This window comes from Bubalus kerabau, chromosome 7 (assembly GCF_029407905.1).
Source record: "Bubalus kerabau isolate K-KA32 ecotype Philippines breed swamp buffalo chromosome 7, PCC_UOA_SB_1v2, whole genome shotgun sequence".
Lineage (NCBI taxonomy): Eukaryota > Metazoa > Chordata > Mammalia > Artiodactyla > Bovidae > Bubalus > Bubalus kerabau.
The window spans coordinates 93,105,406-93,120,626 of NC_073630.1; the positions used below are offsets into that span (position 1 = coordinate 93,105,406).

The 15,221-nt window shown below is 41.3% G+C and overlaps 2 protein-coding genes across 4 annotated transcripts; both read left to right on the forward strand.

Moving 5' to 3' along the window:
* Nucleotides 1–1,657: 1,657 nt before the first annotated feature.
* On the forward strand, nt 1,658–9,725 carry PPBP (pro-platelet basic protein). Of its 3 annotated transcripts, none has more exons than XM_055587494.1 (4): nt 1,658–1,899; nt 2,245–2,380; nt 2,506–2,591; nt 9,633–9,725. In XM_055587494.1, the coding sequence occupies exons 1-4, from the start codon at nt 1,779–1,781 to the stop codon at nt 9,644–9,646; spliced, it is 357 nt and encodes a 118-aa protein (XP_055443469.1). In that variant the 5' UTR covers nt 1,658–1,778; the 3' UTR covers nt 9,647–9,725. The 3 variants fall into 3 exon arrangements, with proteins under 3 accessions (XP_055443469.1, XP_055443467.1, XP_055443468.1); XM_055587492.1 differs by lacking the exon at nt 9,633–9,725 and adding an exon at nt 3,071–3,203; XM_055587493.1 differs by lacking the exon at nt 9,633–9,725 and having other exon boundaries at nt 2,506–2,990.
* An 805-nt stretch (nt 9,726–10,530) lies between these two features.
* LOC129657278 (platelet factor 4) lies at nt 10,531–11,766 on the forward strand. Its single transcript, XM_055587495.1, has 3 exons — nt 10,531–10,703; nt 10,966–11,134; nt 11,280–11,766. The coding sequence occupies exons 1-3, from the start codon at nt 10,604–10,606 to the stop codon at nt 11,365–11,367; spliced, it is 357 nt and encodes a 118-aa protein (XP_055443470.1). The 5' UTR covers nt 10,531–10,603; the 3' UTR covers nt 11,368–11,766.
* The last annotated feature ends 3,455 nt before the right edge of the window (nt 11,767–15,221 follow it).

Genomic DNA, 15,221 nt, shown 5'->3' on the forward strand with positions numbered 1-15,221 from the left:
ATGTGAGAGTTGGACCATAAAGAAAGTTCAGAGCCAAATAATTAATGCTTTTGAACCGTGGTGTTGGAGAAGACTCTTGAGAGTCCCTTGGACAGCAAGGAGAGCCGATCAGTCCATCCTAAAGGAAATCAATCCTGAATATTCACTGGAAGGACTGATGCTGAAGCTGAAGCTCCAATACTTTGGCTACCTGATGCGAAGAACTGACTCATTGGAAAAGACCCTGATGCTGGGAGGAGAAGGGGACAGCAGAGGATGAGATGGTTGGATGGCATCACTGACCGAATGGACATGAGTTTGAGTAAGCTCTGGGAGTTGGTGATGGACAGGGAGGCCTTGCGTGCTACAATCTATGGGGTTGAAAAGAGTCAGGCACAACTGAGCGACTGAACTGAACTGAACTTTTAAGAAATGTCATTTTTTAAAACCTTAAAAAAAAACAAACAAACCCAAAACCAAGTGTATAGTCCTGTTGAGGAAGCAATCTCATAGATGAGTCAGAGATCCAGATGACAGTGAACACCAGCCAGTATGTGATGTGTGGGCCCCCTCCTGTACATCTGCCAGGCTTTGTCCATATCACGTGGGGTTTGAGATCAAGATCCTTAATTAGAGTTTGAGACTTTAATAAAGCTCTTACTGCAATCCATAAGTGCAAAACCAGAAACACCTACAAGGTTGCCAGTAGGACAGAGGGTGGATGACAATTGCTTATCTATAGAACATTATGCAGACATTGAAAAGAATGGAAAAAAGTGACATTGAGGTAACATGAAAGGATGATGAAGACATAATTTTATAGAACAAAAGCTGTATAATAACTCCAACTGTATAAAATATGATCTATGTCTATCTCTCTATATGTATATCTTTATGTATTATATATGTGGATCTATGTATATGTGTATATATATAAATGTAGATAGAATAGAAAACTAATGCCAAATTTTTACCAATGGTTACCACTGGAGACCCAGAATGTGGAGCAATGATGAAGAGGAACTTGCATGTTTTATCTGCAGTTTATAAATCTTTTACAGTGAATTGTATCATACATTTCTCTGTTAGATTAAGTGGACTCAGATGATAGAAAAAAGTAAGAAGTTTATTTTATAATACAAGGGATGAAGAATTTGCTTCTAGTTTCTGGATGAAATTATAAAAGATAATACATTTGGAAGACAGAAAGGAGTCCATAAACTAATACATAAAGTTAAGTTTTGATAATAATTGGCTCCTATTTTATCCACATACTCCAAACGAATCCCAGCACTTATCAACAACCAAGATAGTAACATCTGCTTTCCTTGGCAACTGGAAAGGGAAGATAATTCTCTTTTCAAAGGGCCACACATTTATGCTTTCAGATACACCTAAAATGTCTATAAGGCCTCTAAATTGCATTATAGAAAAGGCAGGGCATATTACATAATTATTCAGGGAAAATATATGTAATATTTCAGTCTAGTTCTTGCCTAAATATGTGCAAGGGAGGTGGATATTGAGAAAGGGGGGTGAGCATGTGCAGGGATGCAGCAAATGAAATTTAGCAGGAATGTGACTTGCCTGGCATTTATCTGGGTTGGGCACAACTTCACCACTCTTACACTTGTGTTACCACACACCCTCACTTCCCCTATCCCTATCCTTTTTCTCCTTACTGGCCTTGAGGCAGGGTGTATAAAAGACATCAGGCAACTGTGAAAACCACTTAGCTGTAGACTCCTGAGCAGAAGTTCACCTTCCTGGGAACAACTCTAACACAAGTCTTTTCCACCATGAGCCTCAGACCTGACGCCACCTCCTCATATACCGTGCCCAGCCCGCTTCCTGTCCTACAGGTATTGCTGCTGATGTCACTGCTCCTGACGATGCTGGTTCCCTCCACCAATGGAAAATGTAAGAGAAACTTTAGGGAGAGGTGAATAGTAGACTCTCTGTTTCTCCTAACCTGAGGCTGCTTCTGCTGCAGCTGTGTCTGGGGGAGGGACTGCCTTAGTGCCCCTGGGACTAGAGAAGGGCACTATATGAATAATTACAAATGGAGACGCTGCACTCTGTGGGCACTTGACCTGTGCCAGGAATTCTGCTTGGTGCTTTAGTAAAGGTTGACAGGTCGATCGTATTCACAACAGCCTTGCGAAGGAGGTACTCATCAATATATAAGATCTAGGAGATAATTATGACCACTAATAGAATCATATCTTCTAAAAAAAAAAAAAAGAATCGTATCTTCTGCTCTAGTTAGCAGTAAAGAGAGATTGCTACATGTTGAACTTCGCTGCTTGTGTGTGAAGACCACCTCTGGCATTCATTCCAGTAACATCCAAAGTTTGGAGGTCCACAGGGCAGGACCCCACTGCAACGAAGTCGAAGTAATGTAAGTCTCTGCTTCTCTAGTATTGCCTCCCTAAGGAAGCCCCCCATCCTCCTCCCTACCACCACTGCTGGATCCCTTCTGATGATTGCCAGGATGCTCACAGATAATTCTACTCTCTCTTGCAGAGCCGAGTTGAAGAATGGGAAGAAAATCTGCCTGAATCCGGAAGCCCCCCGAATCAAGAAAATAGTCCAGAAAATATTGGAAGATGGTGGGTTAGCTGCTTAATCTTTTTCACTTTCTGTCAAAACTTTTTATCTCCCAAGAAGAACATAAGTTGAAATCTTGGCTTTCTAGAGTTCTTATTTACCCAGGATACCTAGTCATACTGTATTAAACTTTGGATATGTTTTCCATTCTGTCTCAAAAAGTCACAATTTGCTCTGAGATGGCTGGTTAATAGATGACAGAGAGAAGATAAAATTAAGCATGGCTAGGGTATAAGACAGTCTCAAGGATGTATTGTATAACAGGAGGAATATAACCAATATTTTGTAATAACTCTAAATGGAAAGTAACCTTTTAAAATAGTGTAAACGTTTTAAAAATTAATAAAAAAAGAAAGTAACCAAGGCTTGTTTCAAAATACAATATATGTTTTACTCCCTAACCCTTGACTAAATGTGGCAATGTGTTTTGCATTTCTTTCTTTAAAAGTTTCTTTCCAAAAACATTTGTCTTAACTTATAGTGCTCCTCTGTACTAATAGACTGGACATGACCACGATGATTCCATAATGGTCAGTGATATTAGAAACCACACAGAGCCCAGCATGGAGCACTTGCTGAATAAATGTTTATTAATACATTTAGATATTTAATAGATTTTTCATTGTGTTAGTCCTAGCATGTCTTGTTTCAAAACATTAGCTGAAAGATTTTTCCAGTGTTTACTTTAGCCTTCAAATCCTAACAATAATAAAATTGTAGAATGTGCGTTTTGTGAGCAGTGGTTATTTACTTTAAAGTAGACACATTTAATACCAGTAGAGCAAACAATATGTGATGACATATGGTATCATATATATCTTCAATGATACAGTATTTTTAATAATAACAGCAGATTCTCCTTGATGTTGAATATTTTACCCCAACATGTTTGTACATTTTTGTTTACTTAATATCTACATGGTTACATTTTCTGTATTAGAATCAGCCTTGCAAATAAGGACAAGAGAGGATTTAAACTTTACCAGACTACTAATTATTATTTTATAATCAACAGAATTTCTTTCACTCTAATCCCTTGAAATATACTATTCTTACAGAAATATTAACATAAAATCAAACTTATTATTGCTTTGTTGTCTTATATTATTACTTTTAACAGAATTATTAGGGGGAAAAGCCTTATCTTTTTTAAAAACGTTGGTATTTAACAATATGAACAACAAAATTCACTAGTTGATGATTTGTGCTGTTTTTAATGTACTATAGTAATAGCAAAACTTTATTAATAACTATTAATATTATAATATTAATAACAATATTAATATGCCAGATAAAATAATTGTTTTGCATGCATTATAATTAAATAATTGTAAAGAATTAAATAATTCTTACAAGATAGCTATGATGTGGTTAAGAGCACATCCTCTAAAGAGAGAATAACGGGGTAACAGTCCACCACTTACTAGCTGTGTAACTTTGGTCAGATTGCATAAACTCTCTGTGCCTTGTTTCTTCATTTCTAAAATGGCATAATAATATTGCTTATCTCATGGAGTTGATGTGAAAATTAAGAGCTAATAAATTCAAAGTGCTGAAAATAATCCATGTCACACAATAATCCATAGGCCAATTTTAGTATTTATTATTATTATAATTAGCATTCCCAGTGCTACAGGGAGAAGGCAAAGGCAACCCACTCCAGTACTCATGCCTGGAAAATCCCATGGATGGAGGAGCCTGGTAGGTTGCAGTCCATGGGGTCGCTACGAGTCGGACACAACTGAGCGACTTCACTTTCACTTTTCACTTTCATGCATTGGCGAAGGAAATGGCGACCGACTCCAGTGTTCTTGCCTGGAGAATCCCAGGGACGGGGGAGCCTGGTGGGCTGCCGTCTATGGGGTCACACAGAGTCGGACACGATTGAAGCGACTTAGCAGCAGCAGCAGCAGTGCTACAGAGAAGAAAATCGAAGTTCAAAGAAATTAGGAAATTTGCCTCAGAATCAAATAACTAAGTAGGTGACAGAGGGGCGATTTGAAACTGTGCTATTAACCACAACATCTTAACACTTTGCTTGATTTTTCTTTTTCTAATGAAGAGATTATATTATGTTTCACATAATGGTATTGACACAGAAAATAAGACTTGATACATAAATAGCATACTAAACATCCATGGTGCTTATAGAAGACATCAGCTCATCTAGCCCAACCTGCACATGGAGTTTGGGGAGCACCCATGTATGAAGCATTTAGTTTACAGTCTATGCATTATTAGGTTTCTTTTTATTACATTCTCATCATTATAGATTTAATGCCTTAAATGTTTTGTGTACAAAATAAACACATTTATTAAGTAACAGTTAACAAATAATACACATAAATAAACATGTAATAAATAAAGCACTCACGGTCATCAGTTTTTCACCAATAATTTAAAATAGCTCAGCATCTCATTCATTTCTCTAGTATCTCCTACTGAAATCCAGGAGGGCCACCTCCTGGGACACAGTTTTTACACTATGCTAATACCTCCTTCATTGTGCATATGTCTTTTATTTTTGTGTGCACATACTGAATTATTCTATTAGATGCAGAGAAAGAATGAATTAACTGCCATTACTCCCTGAGTTTCTTTACACTGCAAATATTGAAACCTGGGGGTCAGATTGTACAAATCCAGTATGTTGCCCATGCGTATGCTAACCCACTCTTCTATCCATTCCCTCTGTGCTAACCCAAATGGGATCTCAAGTTTCAGTTCCATAAATACATATGACTTACACCACATGCTGTACTAGCCATTGTGAAGATGCTGGGTATTCAAAGACCTATAAGTCATGGAGAATTGTCCTTGAAGAGATAACTTGTCTGGCGGGAGATGCAGACAGGCTGACAAATAATTACAACCACACGTTCATATAGAGGTATGCTCCTACTGCACAAAGAAATGGCACTTGAATATGTCAAAGCCTCATCATTATCGTTGACAACATTCATCATCTTCACTAATGCAGCGCTTTATATTGAGTCCCTACCAGGGAGCTGGAGAAGAGAAAGGCAACCCACTCTAGTATGCCTGCCTGGAGAATCCCATGGACAGAGGAGCCTGGTGGGCTACAGCCTGGGGGGTCTCAAAGAGTTTGACATGACGGAGCGACTAAAACTTCACTTTTCCTTTTAACAGGGAGTTAGAATAGTGATAGACAATACTATCTCACAGCTCATGGAACTTTTCATTTAGGAAGAGAAACCATTTTAAACACATTTAAATATATAGGCATGACTTGTGTGAGTATCACGTGCGTGTGTTTATATGAGCTGTGACAAACAGGAGAAGCAGTGGGTGCTACATGACAACAAAAGGGAACGTGAGTTGCTTAGCTGTCAGGGAAGATCCCTCTGGGAGGTAATATTTCAGCTGACATCAGAAATATGAGTAGAACTTAGCTAGATGAAAGGACAGGTGGTGAGAGAGTAAGAGAAAGCACATTCCAGGTCTAGGAATTCAAGCGCACATCCCTGCAGAGGTCAGGTCCTGCTGAGCCTTACGAGGTCAGCTTGGTCCATGCACTGAGCTTCCAAGGCCCTTAACCACAGTTAATCAGTATGACAGAGAGCCTCTGGCTTTGAGATGAGGGTGCATTTTTCCCTAATCAAAACCAAAGTCATTCTTTCTAAGGGAAGGGAAGATGGTCTTGAGGCAGGAGATAGAAGGGCCCCGGAGCAAACAGTTGGAGTTTGTTTTCTGTGGACTGATACCCCAAGACAAAAATAGCAAGAACGCTGAAGGGTGGAGGCTGGGCCCTGCCCACATAGAAGATGAGAGGCCACATATTTCTCATTCTCTAAGTCAGGAGCCCTGCATGTACTCAGTTCATTTCAGTCGCTCAGTTGTGTCTAACTCTTTGCAACCCCATGGACCGCAGCACACCAGGCTTCCCTGTCCATCACCAACTCCCGGAGCTTGCTTAAATTCATGTTCATTGAGTCGGTGATAACATCCAACCATCTCATCCTCTCTGGTCTTCTTCTCCTCCTGTCTTCAATCTTTCCCAGCATCAGGGTCTTTTCCAATGAGTCAGTTCTTTGCATCAGCTGGCCAAATTATTGGAGCTTCAACTTCAACGTCAGTCCTTCCAATGAATATTCAGGACTGATTTACTTTAGGATTAACTGGTTTGATCTCCTTGCTGTTGAACGGACTCTGAAGAGTCTTCTCCAACACCACAGTTCAAAAGCATCAATTCTTTGGCACTCAGCTTTCTTTATGGTCCAACTCTCACATCTATACATGACTACTGGAAAAACCATAGCTTTGACTAGATGGACCTTTGTCGGCAAAGTAATGTCTCTGCTTTTTAATATGCTAAGTTGGTCATAGCTTTTCTTCCAAGGAGCAAGTGTCTTTTAATTTCATGGCTGCAGGCACTATCTGCAGTGATTTTGGAGCCCAAGAAAATAAAGTCTCTCAGTTTCCATTTTCTCCCCATTTATTTTCCATGAAGTGATGGGACTGGATGCCATGATTTTCATTTTTTGAATGTTGAGTTTTAAGCCAGCTTTTTCACTCTCCTCTTTTACTTTCATCTAGAGGCTCTTCAGTTCCACTTCTCTTTCTGCCATAAGGGTGGTGTCATCTGCATATCTGAGGTTATTGATATTTCTCCCAGCAATCTTGATCCCAGCTTGTGCTTCATTTAGTCTGGCATTATGCATGATGTATTCTGCATATAAATTAAATAAGCAAGGTGACAATATACCGTTTTGACGTACTCCTCTCCCAATTTGGAACCATGTCAGTTTTTCCATGTCCAGTTCTAACCGTTGCTTCTTGACCTGCATACAGATTTCTCAGGAAGCAAGTAAGGTGGTCTGATATTCCCATCTCTTGAAAAATTTTCCACAGGTTGTTGTGATCCACACAGTCAAAGCCTTTGGCATAGTCAATGAAGCGAAGTAGATGCTTTTCTGGAATTCTCTTGCTTTTTCTATGATCCAATGGATATTGGCAATTTGATCTCTGGTTCCTCTGCCTTTTCTAAATCCAGCTTATACATCTGGGAGTTCTCAGTTGTCTTACTGTTGAAACCTTGCTTGGAGAATTTTGAGCATTACTTTGTTAGCATGTGAAATGAGCTCAACTGTGCAGTAGTTTGAACATTCTTTGGCATTGCCTTTCTTTGGGATTGGAAAGAAAACCGACTTCTTCCAGTCCCGTGGCCCCTGCTGAATTTTCCAAAATTTCTGGCATATTGAGTGCAACACTTTCACAGCATCATCTTTGAAGATTTGAAATGGCTCAACTGGAATTCCATCACCTCCACTAGCTTTGTTCATAGTGATGCCTCCTAAGGCCCACTTGACTTTTCAGTCCAGGATGTCTACCTCTAGGTGACTGGTCACAGCATCATGGCTATCTGGGTCATTAAGATCTTATTTTGTATAATTCTTCTATGTATTCTTGCCACCTCTTCTTAACATCTTCTGCTTTTGTTAGGTCCCTACCGTTTCTGTCCTTTATTGTGCCCATCTTTGCATGAAATGTTCCCTTGTTATCTCTAATTTTCATTAAGAGGTCTCTAGTCTTCCCCATTCTATTGTTTTCCTCTATTTCTTTGCATTGTTCACTTAGGAAGTTTTTTTTTACCTTTCCTTGCTATTCTTTAGAACTCTGCATTCAGATGGATATATCTTTCCTTTTCTCCTTTGCCTTTCACTTCTCTTCTTTTCTCAGCTATTTTTAAGTCCTCCTCAAACAACTATTTTGCCTTTTTGCATTTCTTTTTCTCGAGGATGATTTTGATCACAGCCTCCTGGACAATGTTATGAACCTCCATCCATAGTTCTTCAGGCACTGTGTCTAATCCCTTGAATCTATTTGTCACTTCCACTGTATAATCATAAGGGATTTGATTTAGGTCATACCTGAATGGTCTGGTGGTTTTTCCTACTTTCTTCAATTTCAGTCTGAATTTTGCAATAAGGAGTTCATGATTTGAGCTACAGTCATATACAGAAGGAAAAGGCGATGGCACCCTACTCCAGAACTCTTGCCTGGAAAATCCCAAGGACAGAGGAGCCTGGTAGGCTGCAGTCCATGGGATCGCAAAGAGTTGGACATGACTGAGCGACTTCACTTTCACTTTTCACTTTCCTGCATTGGAGAAGGAAATGGCAACCCACTCCAGTGTTCTTGCCTGGAGAATCCCAGGGACGGGGGAGACTGGTGGGCTGCCTTCTATGGAGTCACACAGAGTCAGACACGACTGAAGTGACTTAGCAGCAGCAGCAGCATATACAGAAAGGCTCCTTGGAAGTCAAAAAGGGAGGAGGTGCCCTTCCATATTAAGTGATGCTAACTACCCATAGACATCTTCAGCAGAATCCATCTTGGTTAATTGATGCATGCATACACATGGGAGGATTGTGAGATATACCAAATACAGACTCTGAACCAGGAAAATAAAAATGATTGGCCAAAAGAAACCTGGAAGAAATGCCCCATGTAAGTGATTTAAACTACCACGAGAGCAAGACCCTCTCACTGAGTCCACCCGTGTGTCTATCCACATATACTCTACTCTTTTTTTCCTCCTAAGAAACACTTCACTTGTTTCACTACTTTTCCTCTTTGTGGGAATTTTTTTGTGCAAAGCTGAAAAGCCAGTGCCTTGTCACTGACCAAATATTTGGTGCTCTCCCCACCACCACCTGATTAATCTCTGGCCAGGAACTGAAACCCTACTTCAAGCTGCTGCAGGCTGAGGCCAGCAGAGATCAGTCCACATGGATCCCTGAACTTTTCTGTGCAGGATTCTGGTGCATTCTTTTCCACAGTCAGCTCCCAGATGCTCTGTATCCTCCTGAGAGCACCACTACTCCCGCCAATGGTGCAGCCCACCTCACCCTGCCCCTGGGGGCAGCAGGAGCTGGAAAACCTGAACACTCTCCTTGGTCTCTCTTCCAGGGTGAGCAAAATGATGAAATACCTGGGCAGTAAAGTTTTTACAGAAAGAATGAATCCAAATATTCATGTTACAATTCTTCTTAGAATAAGAGGACTTATGAGAACAACAGATTTTGCTTCCTAGGATGTATTGGCTGATGGTTGATAAAGCTGGGGAGATCCCATTCAAGAGTCTGAGGAAGCTTTGTACATCCACCTAACTTCTGGAACCAAGCCCTCACCTAGAGATCAAATTCAACTTTTTAGCAGCAGAATACCATGACAAAATGCACATCTTGCAGACACACAACTGCCAGGTTCAACTCAATGGTCATCCATAAGAAACAGAAGTGAAGGAGCAGTTCTTGAGGAGGCAGTTGGGAGAAGGAAACAGAAACTCCAGCTGCACAAATTGCAAAACAGTGACTGCAGAGTGCCTCTACTATTGCACATAACAAAGAAAACAGACTCTTTTAGGGACTTCTCTGGTCATCCAGCGGTTAAGAATCCACCTGCCAATGCAGGGGGTACAGGTTCCGTCCACGATTCAGGAAGATTCCACATGCTGCAGAGCAACTACGCACAGTGCACTCCCTGCGACTACTCAGCCCCCTGTGTCTAGGGCTGGTGCTTTCCAACAAGAGCAGACACTGTAATGAGAGGCTCCCCCAGCACTGCAAGGAAGAGTAGCCCCTGCTCTCAATTGGCAAAAGCCACTACATAGCAAGGGAAGATCTAGCACAGCCAATAAATAGATGAATAATAAAGACATTTTTATAAGGTTGAAGTACTGTTTCTGACTGTACGGATGTATGTGAATTCAGGGTGGGGGCCGGATCCTGCCACCAGCTCCCAGTAAGACTGCTGGTCTCTGGCTTTTTTTTCTTTTTTCTTGCTTAATCTTGTCTGTCCACAGCCGAATTCTGCAGATGTGTCTGTTTCCGCACCGCGGTTCCCCACCCTCCACCCCAAGCTTCCGAAGAAGCGGGCAGATGGCGGGGATAAAACGGGTCTTGAGAGGGTGGGGAACCACGAGTCTGCGGAGCTCCAGCCCTGCAGCCCGTGCGCTGGCTCTCGGCTCCGGCTGGCACTCCTGAGCGCGATGAACCCGGCAGTCGGACCCCGCGCCTCCCGCCCGCGGTCCAGCCCGGGGCTGCTGCTCCTGGGGCTGCTGCTCCTGCCGGCCATCGCCCTGGCCCAAGGTGAGCGCTGACGGAAGGAGGGCGGGGAGAGGTCCCGGGCAGCAGAGAGTCCGGGAAGTCCCAGCAACGTGGTCCATAATCTCCGGATCCCAGCTAGGATTTCCCGAGCGCTTGCTACGTGTGAAGACGCGGTGCCACGTGCTGGCCGGTGCGCTCGATCACCTAGCAGGCAATACTCTTTCAGAGGGATGTGGTTTGTGGGTGAGGAAATAAAGGTCCAAGGCAGTGAGAAGGTCCCCAAGGTCCCTCTGACTATTCACAGAGTCGTCATTCCCTGCCACCTTCGTCCCGCTCCCAGCGGACTCTGAAGGTGGAGAGCCTGGGGACCTCCAATGCGTGTGCCTGAAGACCACTTCGGGGATTCACCCCAGGCACATCTCCAGCCTGGAAGTGATCGGGGCCGGGCTCCACTGCCCCAACCCCCAACTGATGTGAGTCCTGGAACTTGTTGCTTTCGTGCCCACCCTCTGCTCTCCCCTTCCCTACCGTCCCTCTAAACCCCGCCGCCTCCCCGCTGGTCTAATTCTAAATTCAAACTCCGAGGACTGAAACGCCCCTCTCTTCTTTCTCTGACAGAGCTACGCTGAAGACGGGGAGGAAAATTTGCCTGGACCAGCAGAATCCTCTGTATAAGAAAATAATCAAGAGGCTTGTGAAGAGTTAGTTGCCTAAATCTCTACTTTTGCTATAGAAAATGTTTCTTCTTCTTTTTTAAATTTTCAATCTACTTGTGGAAAACAAACCATCTAATGTTTTTATTGTTCTTGAAACTCTACATAAATAAAAGAAATGAAGTTTTGATAGCATGCCTCAATAGAGCAAAGAAATAACGTTGACATCACAATTTCATATGAAGAAAAATCTCCAGAATTTTAAGCAAAAATATATTTTGAAAGAAGATTTGGTTTAATAAAGACTGATTTTACTTAGTATATGTTGGCTGATATAATTTGCATATTTCCATGATTATATTTCTTAATAACTACTTATTTACCTATTAATGTCACAATTAACTTTGCCAATAAATATTAATTGCACTTAAACTTTCTGGGCTGCTTTTCTAAAAAAAATTAAATATAGTGAACTCTGCTTTTATCTCCTTAAAATTTATACTGCACCCTAGGATAGAAAATTGATAAAAATGAAACTAGAATTCTCTACTACTTAATGGAAATATATTCCAGAGCATGACATTAAAATATTTTACTCATTATTGGTCCTTTGATAATGTTGACATTTCACAAAAATGAAATGTTAAAAAACAGTTCTTGGGGTCTTCCCTGGGAGCCCAGTGGGTAAAACTCTGTATGTGTCATCTACATATCTGAGGTTATTGATATTTCTCCCAGCAATCATGATTCCAGTTTGTGCTTCATCCAGTCCAGCATTTCTCATGATGTACTCTGCATATAAGTTAAATAAGCAGGGTGACAATATACAGCCTTGACATACTCCTTTTCCTATTTGGAACCAGTCTGTTGTTCCAAGTCCAGTTCTAACTGTTGCTTCCTGACCTGCATATAGGTTTCTCAAGAGGCAGGTCAGGTGGTCTGGTATTCCCACCTCTTTCAGAATTTGACACAGTTTACTGTGATCCACACAGTCAAGGGGTTTGGCATAGTCAATAAAGCAGAAATAGATGTTTTTCTGGAACTCTCTTGCTTTTTCGATGATCCAGCGGATGTTGGCAATTTGATCTCTGGTTCCTCTGCCTCATGACCTAACGCCATTTCAACCTAAGGTGGCAGTGTTTGTGTAGAGGCAGGCTTAGACTGCTAAGAGAAAATGGAGAATGCCCTATTCAGTCTTCTTGAGGTGGGGGATGTGAGGAGGCTTTGAGATATCAAACTCCTTAAACAGACACTAGGCTTCCCAGATGGCACAAGGGGTAAGGAATCCACCTGCCAATGCAGGAAAAGCAATAAACTTGGGTTCAGTCCCTGGGTTGGGAAGATCCCCTGGAGGAGGGCATGGCAACCCACTCCATATTCTTGACTGGAGAATCCTATGGACAGAGGATCCTGGCAGGCTACAGGGTCTCAAAGAGTTGGACACGACTGAAGCACAAATAGATACTATTTATAGAGGTTTATAAAGTATTTCAGAGTATCATCTAAATTTCCATATCCACTTTGCATGCTAGGTAATATTATTCCCATCATAGAGTTGTGGTAACAGTCTCAGAAAGACTGAGTCTCTCAAGACCACTTTGCTGAAGTCTGAGCAGGTCAGACTTCCAACTCTGTGCTCTTGCTTTCACGGTGGGCTGCCTCTCACACAAGCACATTTTTCAGAGAGGAACTGACCCCAGCTCTTGGAGGTGGTATAGGTATTTGCCAAGGGGAAAAAGGAAGAATGAAACAGTCACAAGATGACAAAATAAAAAAGACACAGGACCATTAGGTCCTCAGCATGTTTATCATTCTGCAGAACTAGAGTGTCCACAAGGAGAGGTCTTCCAACTAGTTTCACTCATTTGGTGCTTTTCATTTTTGGTCCACCTTGCGCACCTTCACCCAAATTATCTTCAAGGTCCAAAGTCCTTAGCACGGTCCACAAGGATGTGCTATACTCACTTCCCCTCTAGGCCTTGCTGCTGCTGCTGCTGCTGCTAAGTCGCTTCAGTCGTGTCAGACTCTGTGCGACCCCAGAGATGGAAGCCCAACAGGCTCCCCTGTCCTTGGGATTCTCCAGGCAAGAACACTGGAGTGGGTTGCCATTTCCTTCTCCAATGAATGAAAGTGAAAAGTGAAAGGGAAGTCACTCAGTCGTGTCCGACTCCCAGCAACCCCATGGACCCACCAGGCTCCTCCATCCATGGGATTCTCCAGGCAAGAGTACTGGAGTGGGGTGCCATTGCCTTAGTTTCCCCATTTATGAAATGGGGATGGATGTCTAATTCATAGATTATTGTGGGGACCAAATAGATGATGTATGTGAACACTTGGCATAACTCCTCTTATGTAGTCTGTACTTAAAAATTAGCAACTATTACAGATATTATTATTTCTATCAATATTGCTCTTAAGACACAATTCCAGTCAGCTTGGAGTGCTGAATAAGGCATTTAACAGAGTGATTCTTGGTGATAATTATAAAAAACAATAGTTGTAAGAGCAACATGTTTCTTAAGCTAAATGAACTTTGGGAGAGGATACACTGGAAATGAGGTATTCATGGTAAAATACTTTTTTTTTTTTTTTTTGCCTGTTTTTCTTTTACTGCCTGCTTCAAAAAACATAGATAGTTGGATTCAGTAATTCCTAAGCATGACTCAAAGAGCCAAAGGACCAAAACAATTTTACAAAGTCCTCCAGTTCTGGGACCTTGTTAATCCTCCCTTCAGAATCACCGTGGCTAACCATCCTGAGAATACTTTCAAGCTGCCGCCTTTATCAGCAATGGTGCTGAGAGGGCTTTCCTGCCAGGAAGTCTCAATCAGGTAACAATTTACTGTAGCTACCTACTGTTCAAACATTCATGGAGTGATAAAGATTGAATGGACTTGAACTTTTTCTTTCTTTCTTTTTTTTTCTGACAGGAATTAGTCAGCAGAAAATGTCCACAAACTAGGCGCTTAATACAGCCATAGACCCTATCAACAAACAAAGCCACCAAAGGGTATTTGGTTCTGGGATATTCTTTTGCATTTTTTTCCTTTTAAGGCCTTTGTGGTAAAAAATACTTCCTCTTGAGTGCATGGAGTATTGAGGTCTTAGTTGGTTATAAAGATATACTCATATTTTTTATCATTATAAAAGGCAATGGATGCATGCTCACTGTAGACAGCATAGAAATAACAGAGGAAATAAGGAGAAAATTTTTTTTAATGTAATTTCACTACTCAAAGATGTTCTTTCTATTTTTCAAAATATTAGTTATTTGATATTGTTATAAGGTAAACTGTTAATTTTCAATAAAAATACTATTGTATACAATCATAAAAGGAACACAATAATTACTTCATCATGTTCAAATTTGTTAGGAAGTATACTTGTTTCAATTTGGGGTAATAAAATAAGTTTTTACATGGCCAGGGAAATAATAAACCTATGTGATCTGGCATTGATTTATATATAAATGGGGCAATGCTCATGGCTCAGACAATCAGTAAAGAATCTGCCTGCAACCCGGGAGACCTGGGTTTGATCCCCGGGTCAGGAGGATCCCCAGAGAAGGGAATGGCAACCCACTCCAGTATTCTTGCCTGAAGAATTCCATGGACAGAGGATGGGGTTGCAGTCCATGGGTGTGCAAAGAGTAGGACACAACTAAGTGACTAACACTTTCACTTTCACTATATTTACACACATGCAGACTGTGTATGCATGTATTCAGTGTTAGACACAAGTGCCTAAAATAAGTTTACATTACAATACTTATACTTGTTTTGTACAAGTATTGTGTTTTGATGTTTTATTTTCTATACTTCTCACCAAACTCAGGTTTGGCTGCTTACTGCTCAAAAGCCAATATTTGAGAGTCGAGTGTTGGTTGGAAAAGGAAAGGTTGCTTCAT